This window comes from Phymastichus coffea, unplaced genomic scaffold (assembly GCF_024137745.1).
Source record: "Phymastichus coffea isolate CEN01 unplaced genomic scaffold, Cenicafe_Pcof_1.1 PCOF00061, whole genome shotgun sequence".
NCBI lineage: Eukaryota > Metazoa > Arthropoda > Insecta > Hymenoptera > Eulophidae > Phymastichus > Phymastichus coffea.
Window position 1 is genome coordinate 689,645 of NW_026706872.1, and position 26,080 is coordinate 715,724.

Sequence of the window (26,080 nt, forward strand, 5' to 3'; positions counted from 1 at the left end):
GACGGACTCAGGCAGGCCCTATGGAGACAGACCCTAAATGCCACAACATAGAAATTTCGTTCCATGTTGGAGTGTTCGGATTCTTATCGCACTGCTGGTTTAAACCAGTGACTTAGGGTCTGTCTCCATAGGGCCTGCCTGAGTCCGTCCGAGCCGGCCGAGATTTTTTATGGGCACGCCATCTCTATAATTTCGTATCCAATGGCGAGTTTCATAGTGAATGGCTGCGTTTACATAAACGAGCCCGATCGGACGCAGCCAATACGAGAAACGCATGAACACGAAATTATAGAGATGGCGTGCCCATAAAAAATCTCGGCCGGCTCGGACGGACTCAGGCAGGCCCTATGGAGACAGACCCTTACACTCTCCATGCCCCAGGCTTATTTACAGGACTGGCCTTCTATAAACGTTCAGTTTTCGGTTTGTTCAGAATCACACTCACACTTCATAGTCACAACTGAGAAGTGAAAATGTTATTCTATACATGTATTTGTCAAAACATCGTTTACATTACATAAAATCTAGTTTTCAATAATGTTACAATCTTTGCGAGAGCGTTCAAAAAAACGTAAAAAGTTGTTAGCTCAAACGGTGAGTTGAAAATACTCAAGGTTTAAAATCAACTGTCAAGAAGAAACAATCATAAAGATGGCTTAATTTTAGGGTTATATTTATGTAAATACTCAATTGAATCAAACCAATATTTTCAAAAATTTTCAGCTTGGTGTATCGAGTGTTGACGAGTTACGGCAAATTTTAGGAACTGAAGTTGATGAATCGCAAAAGAAAAAAGTGAAAATGACTGCTCATAAACATGACAATGAAGTCAAAGAAAGGCAAAATAACAGTGCAATAACCGATGAGATTGTCTACAAAGACTCGTCTACCTTTTTAAAAGGAACTCAGTCTTCAAATCCACATAATGATTATTGCCAGCACTTTATAGATACAGGGCAACGTCCACAAAATTTTATCAGAGATGTTGGACTTGCTGACAGGTTTGAAGAATATCCAAAACTTAGAGAATTAATTAAATTAAAAGATGACCTCATTGCTGAAACAGCAACTCCACCAATGTATCTGAAAACTGATCTGTTAACTCATAACTTAAAAGAATTTAATTGTAAGTTTGATGTGATACTTATAGAACCTCCACTAGAAGAGTATCAAAGAACTTGTGGTGCTACAAATGTACAACTTTGGAACTGGGATCAGGTTTGTTAAATAAATTACCTTTCATGTTCAATTTGAGCCCAATTATCATACAGACTTATTAATTTGTAGATAATGGAATTGGATATAGGTGAAGTGGCAGCTAACAGGAGTTTTGTGTTTTTGTGGTGTGGTAGTAGTGATGGGCTTGACATGGGGAGATTGTGTTTAAGAAAATGGGGTTTCAGGCGGTGTGAAGATATTTGTTGGATAAGAACTAATATGAACAATCCTGGCCACAGTAAGAATTTAGATAGTAAAGCAGTGCTTCAAAGGACTAAAGAACATTGTTTGATGGGTATCAAAGGAACTGTGCGAAGATCAACTGATGGTGATTTTATTCATGCTAATGTTGACATTGACTTGATTATATCAGAAGAACCAGAGTATGGTTCTATTGAAAAGCCTGTAGAAATATTTCACATTATAGAACACTTTTGCCTTGGTAGAAGAAGGTAAAACAAATCAAATTTTTGTTTATTACCAACAAATCAAAATCATGTTACAATTATATTAATAATTTTCATAAATTACTTAGGTTACACTTATTTGGTCGAGATAGCACAATTAGGCCAGGTTGGCTGACTGTTGGTCCAGAATTAACTAACACCAATTTCAATGCAGATATCTATAATAGTTACTTTCCAACTAATCAAATCACGACTGGTTGTACAGAACGGATCGAAGCTCTCAGACCCAAGTCCCCTCCACCGAAAGGCAAATCCTCCAGTAGAGGTAGAGGTGGTTTTAATCGTGGACGTGGAAGAGGTCGGTGAAATGATGTAGAAACAAGTGTATAATTCCATAAATATTTGTTATTTATAAATATTTTATAAAGCTATAGTAAATTTAACACACTAAAAACTTGCCATCTCGAAGATAGTTTGAGAGAATAATGAAGAATAGATTGTTTTTGCATTGTTGAACTGCATGATATTAATTTATGATCGCGGCACATGTTCCGTCAACTGTCGTAACAATTTGCATTTCATTTATATTTAGTTATTATTCTTCTTTTTATTATTCTTTTCAAAGAAAATACTTTTATTTTGAATGTATTTGAAAAAGTGTAAATTGTAAACTGGAAATTCGAAGATTGGAAAGTGAAATAAATTTTGTATTTTTTAAAATTTGCCTCACAGAAAAAAATTATTAATCTGACCTGTAAAATTTTTCATATGTGGTAAAGGACTAGGGCAAGGGAATAATGATTAAATAAAAAATGCAGGTATAAACTCATTTTACCTTTTGGTAAATTTAATAAAATTTTAATACTTTATTACAGAATGCATTTATTTTCAAGCATTAGCTAAAATTTCTCTAAATTTCTTCCACTGATTAAGAGGTCCATGCTCTGGCAAATATTTAACATTACAACCGTCAGGTGCAAGTCGCCCAGCTACTTTAAGTTCTTCATAAACAGCACGATCGTATTTTGTGAAACCCCATTTCTTTGATACATAAATTTTTTGACGTCCTGGAAACTTGAACTTAGCACGACGAAGGGCTTCAATTACTGCTGCCTTGTGACGATCAGAAGAGCGTATGCTCATAATGGGTTGACCAATATGAACACGGGCCACTGTTCCCTGTGGCTTTCCAAAAGCACCACGCATTCCAGTTTGGAGCCTTAAAGAATATAAATATTTACTAAGAATATTATGAAAAATAAAGATTTTTTGGACCTGTTATTTAATTCAAATTACCTATCAGCTCCAGCACATGACAACATTTTGTTGATGCGAATAACATGGAAAGGATGAAGCCTCATTCGAATATGGAATTGATCTTTACCAGCATTTTTCACCATATATTTGTTAGCACAAATACGGCCAGCCTCTAATGCTTCTGAGCTCAGTTGTTCATACTCATCAGATACCAAGTGTACACACAAAGGAAAGTCTTCAACTGAAGCCTTCTTTTTTCCCAGATCAAAAATTCTAATTTTTGGATCTGGCACACCTCTGCAAAAACGAGACTTCGGGTATGGTTTGTTTTTGCAGTAGCGATAACTAAAAACCAAAAGATCATTGTTTTAATTTACTGAACACATTTATTATCACGATTTAACGCCAGAATTAATTTACACATGGAAATTATCGATTTATGAAGCAAATATTTAACTAATTGAAAAAATTATATGGAAATAAGAGATATTATTCAGAAAATTACTCACCATCTCGCAGGTCGGCGTCCCATTTTAACCTAAAATAATTAAAAATTTCCTTAATTATAAATAAAATAATATTTATTCATATCGACTGCTTATGCTGAAATGATTGTATCTGATGACTCGAACATTAATTTATACTAAGGATGGCTTGGAATTATTTAGACTAATTTCTAACATACGTACCGACTCGTGTTAAAAGTCCGAAAGAACGAGCATGGGTTAGATGTGTATATGAGATGGTCTACTGTTCAACTGAACTATCACATGCCCAGTGAAGTGTTCATGCATTGGTGTCGATTATCGATATGTTGAAAACCTTGTATGTTTGTATTCCGCGGTGGATCGAGTTAAAAAAAAGTGACCAGTGGAACACTTCAGTCTGTACATTCATGGCCAATTTAATATTTCCCGTGTTAGCGAATGTATAAACTGAAGTGCACCGTTGGTCACTTTTCTTTACTTGGGCCCTACGCTGCCGCATATCTATAGACGAGAGTGACGAGATAAACGCAAAGTGTGAATTTTTAATGTTATATAATAATATAACTTTAAATTAATAGTCATACATTATATAGCTAATCTATGAAGTTTCAGACCTAAAATAATTTATTAGTACATTCTTTATGTGACAGTATGAATATATTTTAAATTTCTGGTAAGTCAGATATCAGCGCAGACCTTTGATCAACTTCGGATTGGTTGGTTGAATGCAACTAATATATATATATATATATATATATATATATATATATTATGTATCAGAAAGTCTTGTTTGGTAATTAGCATCACAGTTGCAAATTAAGTTTATAAAAGTATTGTTAATATTATTAAATAAAAAACTTGTAAAGTACAGATATACACACGCCAAAGTGAAAAATTTTTTTGTTAAAGAAAAGAATGATGCTTTAATAGTTCCTTAAAACTGAAATCAAAATGGACGTAGTGGAATTATCAGAAGAAATACCTATTAATCATCAATTTACAGTTGCTGACTTGGATATTGAAATTCTGCCCATTATATATGAAATCATTCGAAGGTTCACGATTATTATTTCACACGTACGCGTATGCATACATACTCGCCAACTTATTAGCCCATCATGTATACTTGCTAATGAGTTTCTATCTTGTTTAACTTATAAATTATGTTGAATTAGCTACTTAAAATATTGTTTTTTACGTATGTGTTTAAAGAAAAAATTATGTTTTTAGCGTAGAAAAAGATCCCCACGACTCTTCCCAAAAAGCAAAAGAATCACAAGATACAAGTCAAAAAATATTAGAATTGCAAAAGAAATTGGACTCAGCTAGGGCTCAAGTATATATTATTACTTTTTTCACATTCAGTTTTTAATTCATTTTTAATTAAATTACATTCCTTTATTATTTTTTACAGATTAAAAGGCTCTCTGGCATTGAATATAGTAAAGAAGAACAGCTTCAAAAATTAGAAATTCTCCGAAAGCAATTAAAATTAAAGAGAGAACTTCTTCTAAAGTATCGCACTATGTGCTCGTTTGATGTACCGAAGAATTAATCAATTTAAAAGACAATTAATAAGGAAATTTCATTAACTACAATGGTTTTAAAAATGTTGCTTGATTTTTTAACTAATAATACACAATTGATCAACAAATTAGCAGATTCAAAACCAATAAGACGAACTGCACAACTGGTAGTTTATTTCTTAAATCGCACAAGTTCATTTAGTGGTTCAATCTTTGCGAGAGCGTTCAAAAAAACGTAAAAAGTTGTTAGCTCAAACGGTGAGTTGAAAATACTCAAGGTTTAAAATCAACTGTCAAGAAGAAACAATCATAAAGATGGCTTAATTTTAGGGTTATATTTATGTAAATACTCAATTGAATCAAACCAATATTTTCAAAAATTTTCAGCTTGGTGTATCGAGTGTTGACGAGTTACGGCAAATTTTAGGAACTGAAGTTGATTAATCGCAAAAGAAAAAAGTGAAAATGACTGCCCATAAACATGACAATGAAGTCTAAGAAAGGCAAAATAACAGTGCAATAACCGATGAGATTGTCTACAAAGACTCGTCTACCATTTCAAAAGGAACTCAGTCTTCAAATCCACATAATGATTATTGCCAGCACTTTATAGATACAGGGCAACGTCCACAAAATTTTATCAGAGATGTTGGACTTGCTGACAGGTTTGAAGAATATCCAAAACTTAGAGAATTAATTAAATTAAAAGATGACCTCATTGCTGAAACAGCAACTCCACCAATGTATCTGAAAACTGATCTGTTAACTCATAACTTAAAAGAATTTACTTGTAAGTTTGATGTGATACTTATAGAACCTCCACTAGAAGAGTATCAAAGAACTTGTGGTGCTACAAATGTACAACTTTGGAACTGGGATCAGGTTTGTTACATAAATTACCTTTCATGTTCAATTTGAGCCCAATTATCATACAGACTTATTAATTTGTAGATAATGGAATTGGATATAGGTGAAGTGGCAGCTAACAGGAGTTTTGTGTTTTTGTGGTGTGGTAGTAGTGATGGGCTTGACATGGGGAGATTGTGTTTAAGAAAATGGGGTTTCAGGCGGTGTGAAGATATTTGTTGGATAAGAACTAATATGAACAATCCTGGCCACAGTAAGAATTTAGATAGTAAAGCAGTGCTTCAAAGGACTAAAGAACATTGTTTGATGGGTATCAAAGGAACTGTGCGAAGATCAACTGATGGTGATTTTATTCATGCTAATGTTGACATTGACTTGATTATATCAGAAGAACCAGAGTATGGTTCTATTGAAAAGCCTGTAGAAATATTTCACATTATAGAACACTTTTGCCTTGGTAGAAGAAGGTAAAACAAATCAAATTTTTGTTTATTACCAACAAATCAAAATCATGTTACAATTATATTAATAATTTTCATAAATTACTTAGGTTACACTTATTTGGTCGAGATAGCACAATTAGGCCAGGTTGGCTGACTGTTGGTCCAGAATTAACTAACACCAATTTCAATGCAGATATCTATAATAGTTACTTTCCAACTAATCAAATCACGACTGGTTGTACAGAACGGATCGAAGCTCTCAGACCCAAGTCCCCTCCACCGAAAGGCAAATCCTCCAGTAGAGGTAGAGGTGGTTTTAATCGTGGACGTGGAAGAGGTCGGTGAAATGATGTAGAAACAAGTGTATAATTCCATAAATATTTGTTATTTATAAATATTTTATAAAGCTATAGTAAATTTAACACACTAAAAACTTGCCATCTCGAAGATAGTTTGAGAGAATAATGAAGAATAGATTGTTTTTGCATTGTTGAACTGCATGATATTAATTTATGATCGCGGCACACGTTCCGTCAACTGTCGTGACAATTTGCATTTCATTTATGTTTAGTTATTATTCTTCTTTTTATTATTCTTTTCAAAGAAAATACTTTTATTGTGAATGTATTTGAAAAAGTGTAAATTGTAAACTGGAAATTCGAAGATTGGAAAGTGAAATAAATTTTGTATTTTTTAAAATTTGCCTCACAGAAAAAAATTATTAATCTGACCTGTAAAATTTTTCATATGTGGTAAAGGACTAGGGCAAGGGAATAATGATTAAATAAAAAATGCAGGTATAAACTCATTTTACCTTTTGGTAAATTTAATAAAAAAAATTAAACTGGTTTTATGTATAAACATTTTCACAAGATGTTTTTGTTTGTTGCTTTGTTTAGAATTAGACAATCAAGTTATTGAATATAATTTACTTTTTTGGAGGAAAAGTTGTCACGTGTTTAAATATCTTAGAACAAAGATAAAAACAATGCTTCTGTTTGAATGTTGTTTTCGCTTACCATTTTTTGTTTTCATTTACGCTGTTTTTGATGAGTGTAGACAAAGAAAGAAAGAAAAACATTTTAAAGTTTCATTAACAGATTTGTTAACCTTGTAAAAAATAAACAGCCAACAATGTAGTGGTCAGAACAAAAGGCTCTACAAATAGTCGACAACGTGTCTCGTCATTCTTCTGATCAGAGTATTGTTGGCTGTTTATTTATTAATTTTTGGTTTTGAGGATATTAACAAATCTCCTAACAAAACATCAAAAGTTTACTATTTTCTTTGTCTTCACTGATCGTAAATAGCGTCAATGATAACAAAGACTATAGATTAAATTACAAATAAATAATCAATAACTTTGCAAACATTGACAAATGCATCAGTATACTTTTTTAATTGGAATTTTTTGAATAATTGAAAAAAGAGTATATTTGACGAATTTAAACTCGTCGAGAGTTTTGAGCGCATTAGTTGAACTCAAAATGTTTATTAATTAATTATACATAACATCAGTTTTGCGATCCGAGATAACAAAAGTGTCATTCATTTTTTTTAATAATGATCGACGAAATTTCATCTATATTGCACTCGTTCCTCGTAATTGTCCAAAAGTAAAAAATAAATTAAATAAGTGAGAGACGCTACAGTGACCAAATCAACAAATTATCAACACGTAATTATAGTCACGAGTATATTGCTTAAAAATCTATAAATGCGTATACTCGACGTCATCAAGAGTATGACAAAAAAAATTGGTTATTTTCACAAATTTATCTTCTTTTTTTCATTTCCTCAATATATCACCATAAATTCAATGCTCAATAAATAACAAATTTTAATCGAAACGCGCGCATACGTGTGTGTATATATAACTAAATTTTGCGAAATTCACTGTACAGCGACAAAAAAAGCTTCTTGTTTTATGCTCAGCGCTATTTTTTGTTGCAAAACATTGTACTTTTCTTTTCAAATCACTATTCTACATTGTACACATATATTGAGTTAATAGGAGCGAATAAGAAAGAGGAGTCGGAAATAAACGCTTATATATAAAATAGTACGATGATTAATATAATAAAAATACAGTCGATCATTAGAGGCTCGTCCTTGTATATTTTGTTCTTTCAACTATTTATCTTTACAATCGTATAGCGACAAACGACAATTATCATTACTCATAAATAAGGATTTGTACTTTCATTTTTACAGAGGCCGATATTTCTCCCTTCGATTATCAGAATAGCAGTAATAATAGTAATAGTAGGAATAATAATAATGTGATGATAATAAAAATAATTAAAAAACGAAAATAGATGGACAAGGGCTGATACTACGGTAAAAATTACAAGTTGTATACATAAAAAAGAAGGATCGAGAGATAGGGAGGACAACTTGGCAATAGAAAAAATTTACTATTTGCAACTTAATCTACTCTCCGAAAGATGAAAACATCGCTTGAACGCGTGACAATAAATAAATAAAAATAGTCTAAAAAAAGAAGACGAAGAAAAGTCAGTAGTAATAGGTAATTCTTGGCTATTTCCACATCATCTCTATATCAGAACATCTAAATTTTTTTAAATTCAATACCTTAGTGTTTATTAAAGATATTGAGATTATTGTTTTTCAAAATTTGCGAAAACATCAGTATTTTCAATACATTAATAACAAAAATTAAATCGTTTATTTATCCTAAAATTGTAAATAATTTTATCGACAAATCATATTTACTCAAAAACGGATCTTTCAATTTAAAAATTTTATGCACCATTGGATTCCTCATCAGTTTATACATAACAAACCGTTGTAAAAATTAAGTGCCTGTTATTACAATCGGTGTAGATGTTGAAAGCGAATACTATTCCACCGCTGAACGCTCATTAAGCTATATGAAGTCGGGTCGCCTGGCCGTCCGTTATGCTATTGATGACTTAACAGTGCTAACATACGATATGATCCATTTTTCAATAATGTGTAACTAATTACTTCAACAATGTAATAGTTAACTATTAACGTACATATTTATATTAGTTCGAATTGGATTTAATAAAACATTTTCTAGCTACGTTTGATCAGACTCGAAATCGACGTCATAGATTTTGCGGTCGCATTAAAAATGTATTTTTGAATTTTTCTTTTTACTTATATTTATTTCATACCACTTAATATATATTAACAATTATATATATTTTATATGCTGTAGATGATCAGTACAAAAAAATTTCGCTAGTTAACCGATTAACGCTCAAAGGACAGTTTTTCAAGAACTGAGCTCGAATTATTACCACGTAACAAAATTTCTTACATACAAAATTATCTTAAAATTGAATAACGAATACCCTCAACATTTTTTAGAGTGATCTAAGAAAAGTTTTAAAAAAGTCATGAGGTCGAAAATTATATCGAAAAATTCTGAAATAACTGTAGGATTCTCTAATTCTAAAAAATTTTTATTCTTAGAAAATTTGTATTAGAATATATAGTTTTCATGCAAAAAATTCACGTTAAGTATCCCTTAAGAATTTAAATAAGAATCCCTTAAGAAACAAATATTAAGGAAACGAAAAGTATTTATAAACAATTTCATCGAAAAATTAAGCTTATTTGATTATTATTGATTTTTTAATGATAAAACATTGCGTCGGAATTGTCAACCAACACTATTATAAAGAGCACTCTCAAAAATAAAATAATAATTCGAACTCAGTTCTCGAAAAATCGTCCTGTGAACGTTAATAGGTTAATTTAAATAACATACCTTATTTCAAATTCAGTTGACTGTAGAGTTTTCTCTACTTTAAATTATATTATATTGCCATCGCTTACTGGAATATCATAACAATCTAGCACTCTTCCTACATAGAGTTAACATTGTTAACGATCCTAAATGTCACATGGAGCTGAACGAGAGGACATTGACCACATGATGTGGCAATGTCCATGGTTCGATCATCAACACACTATTACCAATCAGAAAATTTGAGACTAAAAATTTATCTCTGACTTAACATAAGTTCATTTTTTTTAAATAATAAAACAAAAAGAAATATAAACTTCTACATAACTAAATTATAAAAATAAGAATAAAATAAAAGTAATACCTAGATTCCAATAATTTCCATGACAATTTTGATGGCGATAAATATATTATATTGCCATCGCTTACTGGAATAAGTGCATGTGAAGACCGTATCCCTTGTATAACAGCAGCATCTTTCAATTCTGTGCACATTAATTTCGAAATTTTCATATTCTTGTTTACCACCATATATAAATATATATTAGGCATTTAGATTTTTCTACCCAATTGGAAAATACCATAGAGATACTAATTACTTTACTACGTATATCATTTGGCCTAGCCATTCTTTTTATAGCTCCTCCAATTCTATCACACGGACTTTTACATAGCAACCCATTAAAAATATCACCTTTTTTGACACAATAAATTTTATAATAACGGGCTTAATTGAAAATTTTACTATTTCTTTGAAATAGTAAAATTTTCTTGTATTATAATTATATCATTGATTTTTTTGTAAACAGAAAAAGGATATACGCACGCATGCATGCGCGCGCACACACACACACACGTGCACACACACACGCGCGCACACGCGCACACGCGCACGTACACGCACGCACACACACACACACGCACGCACGCACGCACGCACGCACGCACGCACGCACGCACGCACGCACGCACGCACGCACGCACGCACGCACGCACGCACGCACACACACACACACACACACACACACACACACACACACACACACACACACACACACACACACACAGAGAGAGAGTAACTTGATCTTTGTTATACAACGCAGATTGAATTGCATCGTGAAATTAGCACATATAATTCTTGGTAAAGTCCATCATTACTAAAATGTCATCTTCCTCCATCTTCTTCATAAAATCGTTTCGACTAGTTGCTATATAATTGTATACGCCAAAATAGTAACAAATTGCACATGTATTTGTTGAACACTGTAATGTCTGTTTTCTAAGTAATTCGACATCAACTAATTGACATCTGTTATTTTTATTACTCACTGTTTAAATTTAATGTTAATAGTCGAATTATTTATAAAATAATTTAGTTATTTATTAGCTAAACCATTAAAGCCAGAACATACAAAACACGCACTGTAGCGACTTGCCTCAGTTGTATGTTTACATATGTTCAAAAATTTTCCCTTGCTTTAGTGGAATATAATCATCATTTTTTAACAACTTTTTTCGTACCATCTAACATTCATTTATTATTTTGATAATATGTGTCTAATCTTATTGTCCGGAAACCGCTTTGAAAAAATTCATATGCTTCTTTAAAAGTGTAATAGTAGATTATGATATAAGTGTGCGAATTAGTACATTACGATACAAGTGCGGGAAAGTAAAGTCTCGTCTCGTGTGTTATTTACGCACGAGGGTAATGAAGGTAAAAAAATACACGAGACGAGAAACTCTCTCCTGAACATGTGTCGTACCGTATTTTTCGATACAACGCGTGGAAAGTACGGTTTTCCAGGTGTCGAAAAATAACATACGTTTTCTATGATTTTCTCGTTTGCCGTCAATTTTCACACTTCTACCATCTTTCATTCCTGAATATAACTCAATGTAAATGAAAAATCAAAGTATTTTATTAAATTCAATTTGGACTAATATAACTAATTGATTGTTAAATTGTTTCAGTAAATAGTTGTACAGCATTAACAAATAGAGCATAATCATATCTTTGTACTACGAAGTCAACAATACCGAAGCGGCTGGCCAAGTGACTCGCCTCGTATAGGTGCGCGCTCGGTGGTAGGGTAGCGTTCGCCTTGAACGATGGCTACGTCGATCCTAGAAGTGGGCACTTGATTTTTATGTACGAATTTGTATGTAAAAAATGATGAAGAATTTAATGATGCACAAAATTTTCAAAATTAAAAAAGCCCTTTTTTGAGTAAATACGATTTTTCAAAAAAATTATTTATAATTTGGAGATAAATAAACAATTTAATTGGTGCTATTGATATCTTAAAAATACAGGTGTTTCCGTGTATTTTGAAAAAAGATCATCCCGATATTTTTAATAGGCAGTAAGATATTGAATTAAAAAAATTGTCAAATTTTTTGAATAATTGAAAACTCGACAAATAACAAACATTTCGATTTAAAACAGTGCATACATGTTGATCTCTATGTAGATAAGAAGTATACTATTTTTGAAAAAAATTCGGTGATTGATGTTTTGGGCTGATTGAAATAGCCAAGAATTATCCTAATACTTTCTCCGCATAACAATCACCTAAGAAGACCTGTCGGGACGTATAATAATAATCGCTAGTTATAATCACTAAATTAATAGTGTAATTCGGGCCAGCTTGAGTTGCGGCTCTCCTACGTGTAAGTTTGCGTGTAGTTTTGTCGCTCTTTTTTTTCCTTTTGACTTTTCTTCTTTACATTGACTTTTATTAGGCGAAAACAGATCGTATACGAGAGAGAAAAAAATAAAACAATATATTTCTAATATTTATGTTTATGTGTCCGAACGAGGAACATTGTCGGTAGAGAGAATTTAGGTCGCAGGCATTCTCCGTGTGTAGCCTGCAAAAAGAAAGCAAAAAAAAGCAACGATGCTCAACGTCATCAATTATGCCGAACGTTTATCGTAGGGTTATTTTTCGAAATCACAAGATAATTAATTAATCGCAAATATATAATTAATTGCAGAGCTACGGCTAATCACACAAGACAATCCACTGTACAAATAAATGGTCCATACTGTTAATCACGAACAAGCGAGCGAATATATTGTAATATATCAGATGCCTCGTTAGACGCGTCTTTATAGAAACGAGAGGGGGGAGGGAGAGGGGAAGAGAGAGGGAATGATGAAAAAAATAGTATATATAAATTGGAAAGTGGAGAAAAATGCATGCTTGTTAAAGTAAACAAAGGTAGCTCGGCAGTAGCAGGCAGTGGCAGCAGCGGCATTGGCGAAGTTGGTTGTGGGCAACGGCAGCAACAGCGACATTGATATCGAGAGCGAATGAAGCACATCGCAAGGCGTGCAGATATATCTTTTCGTTATACATCTATTTCTGTTAGAAGGAGCGTCATTCGGAGCGGGAGTGCAGTCTTTTAGCCTTGCGGAACCATTGATTCAATGCCATCTCTCCGCACGCGGACCACATTCTCAGTCAGTATCTAGATATAGCTCTATGCATACGCGCCTACAAGTCACAAGTACGTCGATTCCCCTGTAAAAGCAAACCCAGCCAGTCAACTTTTGCTAATATGCTCCCGTATTTAATATATGTATCAAAGTCTGTTCTATTGTGTTACATGAATTTTTTTTTAGTCTTAGAGTATTAATTTCATGCAACTTCCTATTTGGCAGTCACACAAATCATTACAGTTAATAATTATTTCAATAAATTGGCATGGTAATACGGAATCAACGCCAAATATTCCAGTTGCTATTGTTATTGTTATTATTTATTGTTTTGCTGCAGCTTACTATTTTCATCATTATTATTATTATTACTATTATTACTTTATGATTTCTTATCCTTTCAGGTCAATACAATGTACGTTTATCAACTTTTAAACAGTTTGGAAGGACTTGTAAACAATATTCCAATATTGATAATCATCAAAATTTAAAATTTTTGTGATACCTTAAACCTTAATATTGATATATAGGCAAATGAACTTACTTAAGTATTTATTAATCGTTGCAAATCATCATTACAAATTAGTTCAATTCTATCAACGTTTGAGTGTTAATTTTTTAAAACATTATTTTGTTTGCAGTTCACAGTGATTGAAAAAATGATAAATGATTCCATCATTGAAACAAGAAATTATAATCATTTCAGTAATGGATATATATCAATTTAGATCTGTGCAAGATTGCAAAAATTGCAGTTTTAGTTGATTGTCATGTTGCAAAAACGTAAAAAAACTGAAAAAAAAACGAAAACAAATAAATAATAAGATAGCACATTGTTAGCCAACATGGTGATGCGCTTTATTTCTTATTAAAATAGATTACATGGAACAACATGGTAATCGAATGTTGATCGTTCCTTATTATAATAAGTTAGTGAAATAAAAAGCTTTCTCGCTGATAAATTCTTTCTTCCGGACAGTAATGCTGGCCTTTCACGTGACTGCGTGAAAAAAAAAGTCAAACTCTTTTCTGTCTTTCTTTCTTACAACGGAGATATCGTCCTCGTCAATACAAAACAAAACTTGTGTTCCGCACACTTGCGACCTGACGTATACTGGCAAATCTTCAGAGATGATACTAAGGACCGCCCTTCATCTCCGAGGAAAAGTCATAACGACATACGCCGACCACGTATAGCTATAGATAAGTTGCGACGACAATTATATGAAAAAGTTGCTTTTATTTTTTTGTACTTTTGTCAGCGAACGGCATGATTTTCTTCACTTTTGTTATTCTTTCGAGATGAGCTTTAAGGAACATTTGTATTGCACATTAAACCTTACAGTTTACACATTAGTGATATAGTCGAGTCATTTAAACATTATGTACACATTGAGGGACACAATAGAAAACATCACGTTTTGCTTATTTATTTTGTTATTTGTTTTTCTAACCGTATACGACATCCAAAAAATGATACATCACATGTAGATGTGTTTGTGTGGTTATTTCGAGTTGTCAAGTACAAAAAAGGCGTGCAAACTTTTTCAGATAATTTCCGGCGCAAATGCTCGTCTAGACGCTTTCTCTCATTCTCATTATTTCCCTCGCTGTCATTGTTTTGCCCAAAGACAAGCAAAACCTCATCTTTTTGATTCAACACACACACATTTACATGCACGCACGCACGCACGCACGCACGCACGCACGCACGCACGCACGCACGCACGCACGCACGCACGCACGCACGCACGCACGCACGCACGCACGCACGCACGCACGCAAGCTCGCCCGCATGCACTTGACAAAATACGAGAGATAGAATCTTGTATTTATGTTTTTTGTATTTTTTTTTGTTTTTTGTTGCATTGATATATTAATACGATTTTTCTCTACAAATCGTATTAAACATTTATTTCTTTTAATTCTGTTTCGTCGCCGTCTTCTTCATTACTCTGTATAAAAGAGATTCCTTCGCTTCAAACAAACCTAATGCAAATAAATCTTTGATTTAACGTTATAGTGTGTTAAGCCGCTCGTTACTTCCCATTATTAGCTCCTGTATTCGTTTCTTTCGTTATGATTAAAAGTCGCGCATCCCAGCACATTGAAAATTGTCTTACGTTTTTCTTGCTATATATGTTCATAGATTAGATTAAGTGGTCAGCTGATCGTTAAAAATTGCCCTATCACATCGAGTATTTTATTTATTTTTTCTAATTGATTGATATACACCGTGAATGAGCTTTTTAGTTTTTTAATCTATTTTTGTATTTTTTTCTTTTAGTTTAGTTTAGTGGAAATTGTGAGAGTTATGATGCTCAAGTTTAGAATTGTACAAGTACACCTATCGAAATGGAAAGAAATAAAAGCGTTTGAACAAAATGTGGCATCTGGTTCTGAGAGAACAGTGACAGAGAAAAAAGTTTGTATTTGTACTCCGCGCGGAGTAAGCTAAAGTATATGTGAGCATCGTAACACAGCGACAATTTGTTTTTTTCGAACGTACGATTGACAATGAATATCATTACGCATACTTTTCTTTCTTCCGAACAACCATCGGTGTTTTTGCTCGAAGAAACGGCTTATCCAACAATCATTAAGTAGAAAATTTTGCTAATTATTTGTTTTATCAGTTCAACATTTTTTCTTAGCCACTGATTATTTTCTTGGACTTGTAGCACGAGCTCGGATGCTAATTAGAGATTCCGCCGTCTTTCGGCAGAGATGTGCGGGATGAGTTGACGCATATAATATATAAATCACGTTGAAACGTCCGACGCTGATCAGCTTTTCAATAATCTCCATACCGACTCTTTTGTTTAATCGCCTAGCTCTTGTCTTCGCTCCTATACCTAAGTATAATATTGACTTTTACAATTTCTCTCTTATGAAAATAGTTTGTATTCTCTTTCTCGCGCTTCCTCCTCCTATTTCTCTTTTTCTTGCGATCGCTTTACATTCATAATTTATTTCTCCGCTCTTTGCCTTTCTGGCATACTTTACACACGTTACAAGATAAAAAAGCGTCGCGCCAAATATCGCGACTCCTCTTCTTTTATACTCTCAACGCTTAACCATGAGTTTCGGCTTGTCGTCTCCTCGTTGATGTCTGATTCGTTTGTGGACTCGCTTTAGTTTGCCTACGATCCCGAATCGAACAAAGGCTTTAAAAAATAGAGAAAGGGATGTTTTGTTGTTATGGTTGTTTGTATGCTTTGGTTTGTTCGGCTTTTCGACGCCGATCGCTGCGATTCGGCGTCACATGCGCGAGAGTATCCTTTTACATAATATTGCAATATTCAAAATTGCTCGCTTAATTGCATTGTCACACAAGTATTGCGTGGAGCCATTTCGAGATAATTAATTGTAACGGAATCGCAGGAAGCGTCGAAAATAGTGTGTATGTGTACGTATATGTTTCACGTGCTGAACAACGCCTTCAAGTCTATCTACATAATCTATTTTGGCTGCTTTTCTAGTCTCTTCTACAGATTGTCTTGATCCACGTCTGCTAGATTTTAGGTCGAGCGAGAGACTGGAAAATGTTGTAACCAAGTGCCGTTGCGAAATAATTGTGTTCACAACACGCTGGCATGCAACTAGATGCGCTAAAAAAGCTTGTACAGAACTGATCCGGTGGATTACCATGATACCAGTGTATTTTACAATTTTGTTTCTTTTCTTTTCTTTTCTAAACGCATGACAACATCACTGTACATCGAAATGAGGTGAGAAATCATGAATTATACGAACGGCTCGTTGTTTCGAAAGCAATCCAGTTTTCTGGTATACGATCATTGAGAGAAGTGCTTATCTACAATCTCAACTTCATTGTAATACAATTTTATCAGTAAGTACGAATTGGTGATAAGCAATCCTCTTAATGTACATATCAGAAAAAACTTGTGGTATACAAAGGACATTTTATCAAATTTGGAGCGACAGAGACAAGAGAACAAAAATGTGAAAATCATCGATTAACGTAACATTCTCAGCTTTTTTGAAAATGCTTCAAATGAAAACGCTGGACACTTGTGCCGTGTGGCTGTTCACGCGAGATAAAATTTTACGGATGTATACGTGTGGAAGTGTAAGTACATATAACGCATGTATGTGAAAATGATGTATGAGATGAACATCCAAAAACACATCGCAGAGCGCGATACATAAGTTGCATTGCTTTCTATTTTTTAAATGATTCGCTCGTTCCAAGATGAATGAGGATGATGGGCGAGCTCACAATACGTCTATCATGCCTCCATCCGACAGGAGGCGATAACGTCCCACGCGTCCACTATCCAAGTCCACTGTCAGGATGCCAACAGACATATTTTGTTTTTGTCAGTTAATTTAAAAACTCACAACAATAAGAAAACACAAGGAAAAAACAATGGGAATATACCAAGTAAATACTGATATGCACACACTTTTGTACGCTCAAACTAATAGTGCTTACAAGAAATGAAACAAAAGGATAAGTTTGCTCGGTTGTAGCTTCTTACTGTGGGCTTTACAGAGATACATTACGCGCTAGGTGTTCCTGTACTTTTGTTGATAACAAATTTCAGAGTTATTTTATCCTCGAATGAATATGCTAACAAACGTACAAGTACCTCTAGCGTAGTCAATCGTGAATTCAAAAACAATCTTTCAAACTCGCAAGACAAAAACAAATCACGCATCATGCAATAAATTCACACTTGAAAATGTGGTTACTTGAAAAAACACATAATGTACTTGATGAATTTGGATTATGCGTCTTGTGCGATTGATCACATTCGGTATTTATTGTTTTTTTGTTTTGGCAATGTGTCAATACTTCAAATCACTTTTGGTTCACGTGCCTGGGCAGATGAAAAAGTAGTGCAGTGATATACGTACTTTTATTCATACAGGATGTATTTTTTTTTATTTTGAAAATAACAAGATTCATGCGCTTAAATAATTTCTATGAGTATAGAAAATTGCAACATGTTTTTGGCAATATATGAGGATACAACATAAGCGCACTCGCTGCTTTGAACAGTTTCAGTGAAATAATACTGAAAGAGAATATATCGATGTGCTTTAGAGCAGCGCTACTTTAGAGAAGGCCAAATAAAAAATATTTGAAGTTAGGAAAATCGTTATTGACGAGGCATTGTAAGAGACGTGAAATACGACAATGTTCTGGTCAAATAATGCATATAATGTCGTCATTAAAAATAATTACACAAGTACAAGGTATTATAACAATGGATCATTACATATTGGAATCGTTCTAGCGATAATAGATATACAACACAATCATGAAAAATAATAGTAATAATTATAATAATATTAATAATGATAGCAGTGGCTGCGGTGATGTGTGTGCGTATGTGTGTATCTGTTTCTAATAAAACGTAGCAAAATTAACAGAGATGTGATGATATACATGTAGTAATAATAATAATAATAATAATAATAATAATAATAATAATAATAATAATAATAATAATAATAATAATGATAAAATAATAATAATAATCAAGATAATAACAATAACAATAGAGTGAAATGTACAATATATAATATCACAAAGAAAAGTTAAACATTACAGGAATATATAACTACGCAAAAAAATCAACTAATGCATTCAATTTATCAGATGACAAAAATAATAATAATGGTGATGATGATGGTGATGATGATGATAATAGTAATAATAATAAGTGCCAAGTGATAAAAACTCTCGGCCGCTACACGTCCATGCTTTCCTTTTTAGTGATTCTGTATTTAGTGTCAAAGAGAAGAGAGAGATAGATATATAGAGAGTGTTGCCTTGCGGACGGGGAGGGCAGGAGCGGAATTCCACACGGTAGCACCTGAACGATCACCCCTATCCAATTATTAACCGCTCGAAAGCTACGTTATTGCCGATGAACACTAACGAAACATCCACAGAGGATTTCACGAGATTGATCACTATTTATTTCGAGAGAGATTAATGGCAAGGCCGTTCGCATACTTTTAATTTATGTATAATTTTCATTTACTATACGTGCAAGTTATATGAGAATGCTGCATTAATAATATTTTTTGCATTCTAATGGCTCGATGAGATAATATTAAATCAGTCTTTTTTTAATCTTTTATTCTTTTTGTGATCTATTTTTTTAACCTTCAGGTAATTTCATGCTATAATGCTTCAACGACGACTCTTTTGCAATTCAATTAATGTACATGCCAAATTATAATGCTAATGTAACAATCAACTCTATTATACGATATACAACAATGACATCTCGTCTAATTATCAAATTTATAAAACAATTAAGGCTAACACTCGATAAGCGATTAATTGAAAAAAAATTCATATTCGACGCGCATCTACTGCAGTAAACTTTGCTACTATTTAATATTTATTTTTTCATTTCAACTAAATAGACGTTTTTTCTATTAAACAGTCATTTTTTAAACTAACTGGTACAAATGTTTAAAAATTAATAAAGATGCGAGTGAAAACGAAATTAGTATCAACACTTAGCGATGCTTAGTTTTTTGTAATTTATTAAAAAAAATATAATACATGTTCTAAACTTAACAATAATCTTAATTCAATTAAATATTAAAAGTCTTTTCTAAAATTCTTTCGATTTTCAGATTGCCCGGTACATTAAAAATATGATTTTTTTTTACTTAATTATCACTTTCTTTATCTCCTTTAAAACTATTTACATAACTACGACAATACTAAGAGTTTATTTACGCGTCAGATCATTGTACGAAAATTAATTTCCGATAATCACATTCAATGCCCTTAAAGAGAAAAATGCACATTCACTGCGAAACAAATTGTCTATTTAACATTGTCAAGAAACTTTTAAGCAAGAAATCATCACCGTAATTATAATACTTCAACGTCGAGAGTGTGTCTTTCATATCGAGACAAATGCACTAACGAGGGCGTAAAAATTGTGTAAATTTGACCGATGACAGAGAAGTCTGCTTGCCAAGATTGAACTATATGTCACGTGTCCCGGAAGAAAGGCCTGAAGAAACCGGAGTAACGTTCAATGCCACCGGGGGAATGAGCTTTGCTGCTGTTATTCCCGTCGCGATTAGTGGTGGCAACACCACTTTTGTTATGTGCGTTCATTGGACAGTCGTATGATGTGGTGTATGAAAAGGATTGGCGTTTAACCACCAGAGATGCAGATGAGGACTCACCCGATTCCCAACCGTCCTCGTCGCCCGTGGTATCGCACTCACTGCTATCGGCCTCGCTCGACTCGCTCGGCGTCTCTTGGCCACCTATACCCAATTGTATGCCCTCGCCGGGTCGTCCAACGGGTGGTGGTGAGACCGCTGGTAGCGCTATGCTGCTGCCCGCTCGTTGCATATACAAACTGACCTGTATATCAATTTTTTTATTTTCGGATTGGAGTCCACTAATCTATTACGATTTAAATCCTTCATCATGAATAATCAAAGCCCGATTAAATAGACTACCTTGAAGTCCGCATGGTAGATTTTGTGGTTTTTGTCTTTGTGAGCTCCATCCAAACCCAACTTGTCAATGACCAATAGAAGTGTTGGAGGCATAGGACCTAAACTTGCAAGCGACCCTGTTCTCGGTTTTGTGTGAACCATCGGTAACTCCATAGCAGTTCCGTCACAGCTTAACGCTCGAGTCGTCCTTTCAATTGGTCCTCCGTTGTCGCTTTCAGAATTTACATACTCGCGTACAAAAAATGTGTTGAACCAAAAGTGAAACAACTTTTCCTGCTAACAATTATTACAATTTTTAAATAATGAAACCTACCAAAGTCAGGTTTTAGAGGTTGACGATAAACTTACTTTTCGTTTTACTTTGGGTACATGATAAAAATCTACCCTTATGTCTCCCTTAATTTGAACGTTCTGTTGAAGGGGGATAGAAAGTGAGGAGATGCCTTTGCGCACTTCATAGGTTTCTGAACTAAATATTTTGTTATTAGCTTCAGATATCACAAAATGGTCTAAAAGTAAACAATAGATTGCAATTATTAACATTGTTTTTTAAGATGTGCCGAAATATTTTAAGATACCCACAACTCTGGCATCCGTTGAGAACAGGTACCGGATCCAGTTTGATTTCCCGCAATGTTAAAGTTACGGGTTGATAGTTAAGATTTTCTTGGACAAGCGTAGCGTAGTAATTAACATACCTCCTCTGAGACGGTATCGTTACTCCTTTCCTATAAAATACGCAACATTTAGTTCGAAAATCTAATAAAGTGATTGTTAACAGTTTTTTGCATGACATTACCTATCAGTCGTTCTTTTTTCTCCGTAAAGATTAAGGGCTTCTGTGCCCGTTTCGCACTGTCTACTATGGAGAAGGTAGCAGCATACCATGACACCTGTCCGTCCTTTTCCAGCCTTGCAGTGAACTGCTGCGACGTTGTTCTCATTTTCTGTAAGCCACGAGTGTACGTCTTCGCAGAAAGGTTTGATCAATTCCATTTTGGGTGGATTATGATCGTCAAATGCATAAATTGCCACCCTCTGTTTGAATTTGTTGCAATCGTAAGATCTTTCCGAACAGCTGCAAGCGTGAGTAAAAAATCGATTACTCGTATATATTTGGTAAATTTAAAAATCAGTTAATACTTACAGATTGTATATTTTGTAGTGGTCTTTGTGTTTAGATTCTAACAATTTTACCACGTCGTCAATATGATTTCTGTACACCCCTTCCAGCTTTTCTGCTGGGAAACCCATTGCTATTAATTTCCTGGTTATATCTATAATTATCTATTAAGGAAACATTCTCATGCTGATTTCGAAATAAATGGCAATATAAGGATAAATAATTATAAAATAGATAAAGGATACATGTAAGATCTAGATCAAACCCATCCTTGGTAAACCGCTTTCGGCGTTTACTGACCAAGCCCTTAATAGGGTTTGTCATTTTCATGTTACTTATGGTATTGGCCATTCCTGCTGGATTCTGTTTCAGCTCACTTGTTCCAGACAGCAGCTCAGTTCCAATCTCCTCCTCACCAGGCTCTTCACCAATTCCCCTGCTACTGTATGCACCTTCACTCTATTTTACATAAAGTACAATTATACAATTATATCAGTTTATAATAAAATCTGTCATAGTCAATTATTACCTGTAATCTAAGAGCTGTGGTATCGCACAAGCCCAACTCTGGTCTTCTTGGTTCTTCAAGACGAACATGGAGAGGAGTTACAGATGCTGAAATATGCTCAGAGATCTTGTTGTTTATTCGGTTACTAGTGGATCTCCTACAGGAAAAGCATATACCCATCAATTCGCAGAACATAGGTTCTCTCTTTTGTCCATCCTATGTAATCTAAAATATATTGGACAGGCTTACAGCCTCTCAAGCACACCCCATTTTATTGAATGTCAAACTACCACTTTGTATCTAAAATTGTCCTTCAATAGATTTGTGCAACAGACTCCCATGTACACAAATAATCAACACAAGCACATTGCACAGCACAGCAAAAGTTCAAGTTAAAAGAAGGTTCATGGTGACTGCATGATTTAACTTTTTGTGGAAGCACAGTAATGCAATGATGATGTGCATATAGCTATATATATCTTACTCCCATTCGTAGCACAATTGTCTTGGATTTTCTCTATCAGATTTGTTATATCTTATTTGAGGCAAACAATCTTATCATGGTGGAATTTGTCTGCGATATAATCAAATTTCAGTGTAGCAAGGATCACAGACATTGTAATACCAGAAGTAGAGCGCACTATTAATTCAGTCAACACAACAATCGCTTTGCGAATGAGCATTTCTTCTTTTTTAATCTTTAAAAATCTAAATATCACACGCTTGTCACATCCATTGGCAAGCGCACTTGAATATTACAGTTCATTTAAATACCTAGCCTATTACGTTAAATCCATGCATCAGACTGGAGTATTGTGTATGTCTTGGGTCAACATTTACACGCACCACGGCGCATACATACTGCAATCCTAAGTAGAGAAAAAAGAAAAAAGATTTAGTTGAGTTAAAGTTAGTGATAAGTATTATAAAGAGAGCAAAGATACTCAAGACAACAAATGCAAATAATTGAAGATATATCGTGGGGTTACATATCAATTTGAGAATGTATAAAGTATATTAAAATGTTTAATGACTAGGGATGATAGTAGCAGATAAATGCAGTCCCGAAACGCGCCTAGAAAGCTATAGAGAGTCCCAATTCTTACCGAAGCATTATTGATTTTTCGAGGCTATCGAGCTACGATTTCTCGTTCTAGGTTAAGTACATCTCTGGTCGTTCGCGATTCCCGTAGCCATCGATCCTCCACACTCACACACACATGCACATACGCATGCGCGCGCGCGCACACACACACACACATAAACACTGGACAATCAACTCCAGAGTCCGGACTCGATTAGAAAAAAAATCTCGGGCACTCCTATAAGAGCACTGGTCCGCCTCCCGCAGGTGTCTCGTCCACATGCACGCACACACAATTCGTCGGGGCCGTTCCGCTTTGTTCTTTTGTCGCGCGCGCGATACGATATATGTATAGAGAGCCAGTGTGCAAATACCATGTAGCACTAACACTCTCTCTCTCTCTCATGGCCGCAATCGCACGTGTTTAAGGCCGAATCGGTATCGCGAGGAAGGAGTATATATATATCCACGGTTATGAAGTTATGAAGATGATGATCTTGAAGATAATGATGATGATCGAGACGTGATCGATCACTTTCAAATACAAACTCGAGTTAAGTGACCTATATCAATTTTTATATTTGGCTGATGTCATACTTCTCTTAGTGCAGTCTGCGCCGCCGGCTCTCCAGCGGATTGACATATCTAGGCTGTTTTTATTTGAACAAATAATTGTCAAGCGGATTTTTTTTTAAGACTGATTTGAAGTTTGAAACGGTTTCTTCGCGTATATGTGTAGCTATCAGATGCAATGAAAACGAGTTTTTGCATCAGTTTTATTAATCGTATTACTGTTCGAAATTGATTTCCTCAAAATTACATAGACAAAATAAGAATTACGCGATCTTTATTCAATAATTTTTGTAACGTTTAATAATGTATAGAAGTCGAATTCGTTGTAGGCGGACAATTAAAATAAACAATTGTAATTGAAAACACCAATTTCGATTAATTTTGACCAGTTAACTTGTAATCCCGAATAACAATCACTTATATATAAAAAGATGAAGTACTCTGACATGGGGTTTTGTTGTGGAATTTGCCGAGACCCACCCTCGACCTCTTCCCGAAATTAAGAAAAAATAGGTTCCGGAACTCCGAAAACGAATGGAACTTAGAGCTCAAAAAAAGCGTCAAATCGTTCGTAGGGCGAGAGCGTAAAAGGGTCAACCTCTTTCTCGCGGACTGGTCGCGTGCAGCTCTCTTTTTTCGCGATAAAGCTGTGGCGGCGGCGACGGCGGCGCGAAAGAGATAGCTAGATAAGAGAAGAGAGCGAAAGAGAGAGAGAGAGAGGCGCACGCGCAGATCGTTCGGCGAGTTCACCGCTCGCTCGTTCGCTCGACGAGAGAATGCAGCGATGCACCGGGGTAAGCGGCACCGTGGCTGCAGGTGTTGCCGGCACCAATTTCAACGCAGTCTCTTGATCGTTTGCTTGTTTTACTCAGCAATTGACAGTATACCCACCGTTCAGCATTAACCATGAGGCATTATCTTCGATTCGGGTTCGCTCTCTAGGTCTTTCTCTCTTCTTTGTGTCCGCCGTCCAGCGGCAGAAGCTCTTCTGTCGAAGTTCTACTGTCCGAGGCGGCGAATTTCACACAATTGCAGCACTCTCAAACTTACAGCACGTATACACTGCCGTCGACGCTTTTCTCCCTTTCTTGCGACCGTGTACTCACTTCTCGACTCGAGTTTAGCGAAGCTCTGTTCGGGCTATGGCTGCGTTGCTGTTCGTCGCCGCCACCGCTTCGGAGCGACCTGCCTGTCTGCCTGCCTGCTACTGCTGCTCCGCTCCAATCCGCTCTCTTTGCTGCACACTCGCGCTTACATGCGCGAATTCGCTGTATACCTACACACATCCGATGGTAGCACGATTGTATAGGTGCGTGTGTGTGCGCGCGCGTCCGCGCGTTGCACTTAGCGATGGAGTGCGCAGGTACGGACATTCGCCCACTGGTACCCCCTTTCAGCTGTTTTTGGTGGTATTTTTGCGATTAATTTCTAACGTAATACTACGTGCTCCTCTGAAGCTTCTTCAATTATTTAAAAAAATTGCTTTTCAAATATTTGACGACTCGTCACGCGAGACAATGAGAAGTTTTTCCAATTCCTTTTTAAGCTTCGATCTAGGAATCGCGGTATTAAACGCTTTAATCAAGCAGTAATATTTTAAATTACGTTTCAAGATAAAATTATTACTTATCAAACAAACCGCAAATGTCAAGAAAATTATACGTTAGTACGATTAAGTAATCTATAAATCATCTTTTGTTTTCTAAAAAACTCGCTAAGGCTATTTCGAAATTATATCTGTATTTATACAATTTTTATTTTCATACCCTGCACAGTTTGAAAACGAATAACAATATTATTAAAGTAACAACAGTTTATTATAGAAAAACAAGACTACATTGTCAAAATTACAGTAGGTCACTTAGACCTAAAGTAGGTGACTTATAAAAAAAAGAACTTCAAGTTTACTTATATCACTATATT

The 26,080-nt window shown here is 34.6% G+C and overlaps 5 protein-coding genes across 14 annotated transcripts; 3 read left to right on the plus strand and 2 right to left on the minus strand.

The window, feature by feature from the left end:
- Nucleotides 1-457: 457 nt before the first annotated feature.
- On the plus strand, nucleotides 458-2,289 carry LOC131666808 (N6-adenosine-methyltransferase non-catalytic subunit). Its single transcript, XM_058939746.1, has 4 exons — nucleotides 458-594; nucleotides 724-1,218; nucleotides 1,288-1,670; nucleotides 1,754-2,289. Exons 1-4 carry the CDS (start codon nucleotides 538-540, stop codon nucleotides 1,989-1,991), a joined length of 1,173 nt encoding a protein of 390 aa, XP_058795729.1. The 5' UTR covers nucleotides 458-537; the 3' UTR covers nucleotides 1,992-2,289.
- Nucleotides 2,290-2,513: 224 nt separating this feature from the next.
- Nucleotides 2,514-3,414, minus strand: LOC131666768 (large ribosomal subunit protein uL16). Its single transcript, XM_058939664.1, has 3 exons — nucleotides 3,392-3,414; nucleotides 2,922-3,227; nucleotides 2,514-2,844 (listed from the first exon to the last, which is right to left on the minus strand). The coding sequence occupies exons 1-3, from the start codon at nucleotides 3,412-3,414 to the stop codon at nucleotides 2,514-2,516; spliced, it is 660 nt and encodes a 219-aa protein (XP_058795647.1).
- Nucleotides 3,126-25,347, minus strand: LOC131666853 (phosphatidylinositol 3,4,5-trisphosphate 3-phosphatase and dual-specificity protein phosphatase PTEN). Of its 9 annotated transcripts, XM_058939852.1 has the most exons (11): nucleotides 25,049-25,347; nucleotides 22,522-23,369; nucleotides 22,238-22,451; nucleotides 22,017-22,146; nucleotides 21,669-21,947; nucleotides 21,452-21,597; nucleotides 21,218-21,378; nucleotides 20,870-21,145; nucleotides 20,588-20,771; nucleotides 3,392-3,420; nucleotides 3,126-3,227 (listed from the first exon to the last, which is right to left on the minus strand). In XM_058939852.1, exons 2-10 carry the CDS (start codon nucleotides 22,693-22,695, stop codon nucleotides 3,416-3,418), a joined length of 1,569 nt encoding a protein of 522 aa, XP_058795835.1. In that variant the 5' UTR covers nucleotides 22,696-23,369; nucleotides 25,049-25,347; the 3' UTR covers nucleotides 3,126-3,227; nucleotides 3,392-3,415. The 9 variants fall into 9 exon arrangements, with proteins under 9 accessions (XP_058795835.1, XP_058795834.1, XP_058795832.1 ...); XM_058939851.1 differs by lacking the exons at nucleotides 3,126-3,227; nucleotides 3,392-3,420 and adding an exon at nucleotides 11,058-12,075; XM_058939849.1 differs by lacking the exons at nucleotides 3,126-3,227; nucleotides 3,392-3,420 and adding an exon at nucleotides 12,107-12,822.
- Nucleotides 4,164-5,077, plus strand: LOC131666855 (mediator of RNA polymerase II transcription subunit 9-like). 2 transcript variants are annotated; one of them, XM_058939855.1, is made up of 3 exons: nucleotides 4,164-4,447; nucleotides 4,601-4,706; nucleotides 4,785-5,077. In XM_058939855.1, the coding sequence occupies exons 1-3, from the start codon at nucleotides 4,410-4,412 to the stop codon at nucleotides 4,923-4,925; spliced, it is 285 nt and encodes a 94-aa protein (XP_058795838.1). In that variant the 5' UTR covers nucleotides 4,164-4,409; the 3' UTR covers nucleotides 4,926-5,077. The 2 variants fall into 2 exon arrangements, with proteins under 2 accessions (XP_058795838.1, XP_058795837.1); XM_058939854.1 differs by having other exon boundaries at nucleotides 4,164-4,425.
- Nucleotides 5,289-10,886, plus strand: LOC131666854 (N6-adenosine-methyltransferase non-catalytic subunit-like). Its single transcript, XM_058939853.1, has 3 exons — nucleotides 5,289-5,778; nucleotides 5,848-6,230; nucleotides 6,314-10,886. Exons 1-3 carry the CDS (start codon nucleotides 5,638-5,640, stop codon nucleotides 6,549-6,551), a joined length of 762 nt encoding a protein of 253 aa, XP_058795836.1. The 5' UTR covers nucleotides 5,289-5,637; the 3' UTR covers nucleotides 6,552-10,886.
- Nucleotides 25,348-26,080: the final 733 nt, after the last annotated feature.

Bases quoted from the DNA above. Each gene is read 5' to 3' on its own strand.
- LOC131666855 (XM_058939854.1), top strand. From the start codon at position 4,322: ATGGACGTAGTGGAATTATCAGAAGAAATACCTATTAATCATCAATTT. The intron at 4,426-4,600 runs GTTCACGATTAT...TTATGTTTTTAG, and splicing joins ATATATGAAATCATTCGAAG to CGTAGAAAAAGATCCCCACG. The intron at 4,707-4,784 runs GTATATATTATT...TATTTTTTACAG, and splicing joins TGGACTCAGCTAGGGCTCAA to ATTAAAAGGCTCTCTGGCAT.
- LOC131666808 (XM_058939746.1), top strand. From the start codon at position 538: ATGTTACAATCTTTGCGAGAGCGTTCAAAAAAACGTAAAAAGTTGTTA. The intron at 595-723 runs GTGAGTTGAAAA...AAAAATTTTCAG, and splicing joins AAAAGTTGTTAGCTCAAACG to CTTGGTGTATCGAGTGTTGA. The intron at 1,671-1,753 runs GTAAAACAAATC...TAAATTACTTAG, and splicing joins TTTTGCCTTGGTAGAAGAAG to GTTACACTTATTTGGTCGAG.
- LOC131666768 (XM_058939664.1), bottom strand. From the start codon at position 3,414: ATGGGACGCCGACCTGCGAGATG. The intron at 3,228-3,391 runs GTGAGTAATTTT...TTTGGTTTTTAG, and splicing joins GGACGCCGACCTGCGAGATG to TTATCGCTACTGCAAAAACA. The intron at 2,845-2,921 runs GTAATTTGAATT...ATATTCTTTAAG, and splicing joins TCATGTGCTGGAGCTGATAG to GCTCCAAACTGGAATGCGTG.
- LOC131666854 (XM_058939853.1), top strand. From the start codon at position 5,638: ATGTATCTGAAAACTGATCTGTTAACTCATAACTTAAAAGAATTTACT. The intron at 5,779-5,847 runs GTTTGTTACATA...ATTAATTTGTAG, and splicing joins AACTTTGGAACTGGGATCAG to ATAATGGAATTGGATATAGG. The intron at 6,231-6,313 runs GTAAAACAAATC...TAAATTACTTAG, and splicing joins TTTTGCCTTGGTAGAAGAAG to GTTACACTTATTTGGTCGAG.
- LOC131666853 (XM_058939844.1), bottom strand. From the start codon at position 22,695: ATGTTCTGCGAATTGATGGGTATATGCTTTTCCTGTAGGAGATCCACT. The intron at 21,379-21,451 runs GTGGGTATCTTA...GTTTACTTTTAG, and splicing joins TCTCAACGGATGCCAGAGTT to ACCATTTTGTGATATCTGAA. The intron at 21,143-21,217 runs GTAAGTTTATCG...AATTGTTAGCAG, and splicing joins TACCCAAAGTAAAACGAAAA to GAAAAGTTGTTTCACTTTTG.